Source organism: Hipposideros armiger, unplaced genomic scaffold (genome assembly GCF_001890085.2).
Source record: "Hipposideros armiger isolate ML-2016 unplaced genomic scaffold, ASM189008v1 scaffold_567, whole genome shotgun sequence".
NCBI classification, from domain to species: Eukaryota; Metazoa; Chordata; class Mammalia; order Chiroptera; family Hipposideridae; genus Hipposideros; species Hipposideros armiger.
Window position 1 is genome coordinate 1191416 of NW_017731917.1, and position 2810 is coordinate 1194225.

At 33.4% G+C, this 2810-nt stretch overlaps 1 protein-coding gene across 1 annotated transcript in view; it reads left to right on the top strand.

Annotated features, from left to right (window-relative positions):
- ADSS2 (adenylosuccinate synthase 2) overlaps positions 1-2804 on the top strand; it is a 43920-nt gene extending 41116 nt beyond the window's left edge. Inside the window, exon 9 of the mRNA XM_019623846.1 lies at positions 2310-2804. Coding sequence (XP_019479391.1) covers positions 2310-2488 — 179 coding nt within the window. The 3' untranslated portion in view covers positions 2489-2804. The remainder of the gene's footprint in view (positions 1-2309) is intronic.
- The last annotated feature ends 6 nt before the right edge of the window (positions 2805-2810 follow it).

Consider the following 2810-nt stretch of genomic DNA (forward strand, 5'->3'; position numbering starts at 1 on the left):
TTTTACATTCTGATCATTCAGTTCTGTCATTGTAATCTTTGCTGTTAGAAAAAAATGATGGTAAGAAAGGAGTTCTGTAAACTTTTGTAATGCTATAAATTCTGTTTAAATTGTGAACCGTTTATTTTCTGCTGAGACCATTGCAAATTTGAGCTTTGGTGGGGAGGGTGATATATTCATGGGTCCTTTAATTTGTATAGAACACAAAACTTATTTCTCTCTGTAAATTATTTAATTCATGGAACACTGAATAAATGTTCAGAGCAAAGGGGTTCCCTAAAACAACAATCTTAATGTTAAAAAATTAGTCATCAAAAGCTCTGTTGTGATATTTGGTGGATACTTTTCTTTAATTTCAGATATTAACACTGAAATGTATAGCCTTCCTATTTTATCATACCATTATTTCTAAATCTAGTGGATTGATTTTTCAGCATCGTGCCTGCCAGTATGCCTACAAAATTATCTGTAAGCATCCAAATGAACCCAAATTGTTGGTCATGCCTTTATTTCTCTTTTCTTGGTAAAAAAAAGGTGTTATTTTAACAATTAGGCCTAACATAATGTGTGTTGTAGATTATTCTTCAGTGAACTATTTTAAATGTTTAAATTAGGTGCCACTTAAATTTATTTTATTATACCATCAATAGCCGATTAAAAAGAACAAGATATTTCTAGTATGCTTTGTGTATTGTGTTTTTGTTTTGATAAGAGGATCAGAGATGTAATGGTAATCCTAGTATATATAAGAAGGCACTTGGTCCCTGTGGTCTGTGGGGATAAAGTGGGGAGAGAACAAAAACAGAACCTTTGAAAGGATCCAAATATCTTATCTTCACTAGATACATTTTTATTAATACTTAAAGAAAAATTCCCAAATAGGAGCAGCCTTGTTGAATTCAATAAATCAAAAGGATAATACAGATGATCTTACAAGCCCACTACTGATTAATAATGACCTTTATGTAAAAATATAATTTATACTTAATATATGATATTTTTTATTTATTCTGTTGGAAGTTGAATGGGGTTTTATTTCTTCTTACTCTTTCATCTTCCTACTTGGATTCCAAATTAGATTAGGTACCCAGACATGAAAGCACTTAGAAGTAAGCATTTTAAAGTCTACATTCTTATCTTGGCTATAAGCATTGCCTTATTGAAATCATATTTTAGCAGTGGTCCAGCAGCAGATATAAAGAACCCATCCCCCGAGTCAGGAGTACTCCTATTTTTTTTTTACCAAAAAAAATATAACTCTCCTATTATAGTTGATAGACATTTACTCATTTTTGACCAGTTTGAGTGACTCTTTCCTGTTTCCCTTTAAAAGTGAGCTGTTTGCTGATTAAATTGGTTAAGAGAGGGGATCTATTCTTCAGATACAGTTCAATCTTAAAAATCATAGATACCTTTTAAAATAATAAATCTTTATTGAACAAGTGTATACAGTAATACCCCCTTATCGGAGGGAGCTATGTTCTAAGGCTCGCAGTGGGTGCCTGAAACCACAGATAGTGTCAAACCCTATATATACTATGTTTTTTCCGATACATACATACCTATGATAAAGTCTAATTTACAAATTAAGCACAGTAAGAGCTNTCTTCCCCTGGATTGTGGATCACTGTTTCTGTGTCTAATGATTTTTGGTTGAGTATTGGACATTGTGGATAATCTGTTGTAGAGACTCAGATTCCTAGAGTCTCAGTCCTGAAGAGGGGCATGTGGAGATAGTATAGCATCCACTATACGATCTCTAGCCAAAGAAACTGGTCTGCTTTTAGTACATTTTCAGTTTCTATTAGGGGATACAAAGAAAATGGTTAGGTAAGATAATGAAAGAAAGTTCCATCTAAGCTTTTCTACAGTCACTAAAACAATCAGTAGATTTCCCAGATGAGGGCGAGTATGCAGGCCTTCTTTCTGTGAGATTGCTGACATTATACAGATCCACAATCCCTAATCCATCACGTAGAAATATAAAAAGCTCTAAAAGCTGAAAGTTTTAAGCCTGGCATCAAAACTCATTGACAACAAAACCTGAGTTGAGCTAATGTTAGAACTAATAATCTACCTGCTGATAGTGAATAATCCTGTGTTGATGTAGAAATATGTTTGATTATAAAATACCACCCCAGATGGCACATGGACCATTTTACCTTTCTAAACTCTGAAAACTTCTAAATTCCCAAATGCATCTGGCTGCAAGGCTTTTGAAAAGAGATTGTGAACCTATGATATATCAAAAAGTTGTTTGACAGTAGGCCGTATACACCGTGAACAAATATACTTTTTAACTTATTCAGCAAACCAAGAAGTCTTAAATAAAGTTGAAGTTCAATATAAGACTCTCCCAGGATGGAACACAGACATATCAAATGCAAGGACATTTAAAGAACTACCTGTTAATGCACAAAATTATGTTCGATTTATTGAAGATGAGCTTCAAATTCCAGGTAAATATAAATACTTGATGAACAACTAACTTTACTTTTCCTACTTTTGACTTAACTGACTACCTTTCAAATAGGATAAATGATCTTCATTCGTAGAATGCTTGTGATTTGCATAGATACCCAGGACATTATAAAATAATTTTATTCCTTAGGGTAAATGTCATCATCTTTCTTTAACCCTTTTTATGCCTGAAGACAGTAGATTACCTCTCACTGGTTTTGACCCTGTCTTAATGCTCTGTTAGTCTGTTTTTCACTCTGTGACATTCATTCTTGTTTCTTTCTCCCTCTTAATAACAAATCCTTTTGTATCTTCACCACCCCCAAAAGTGGCTTGTGGTGTTTTTCATT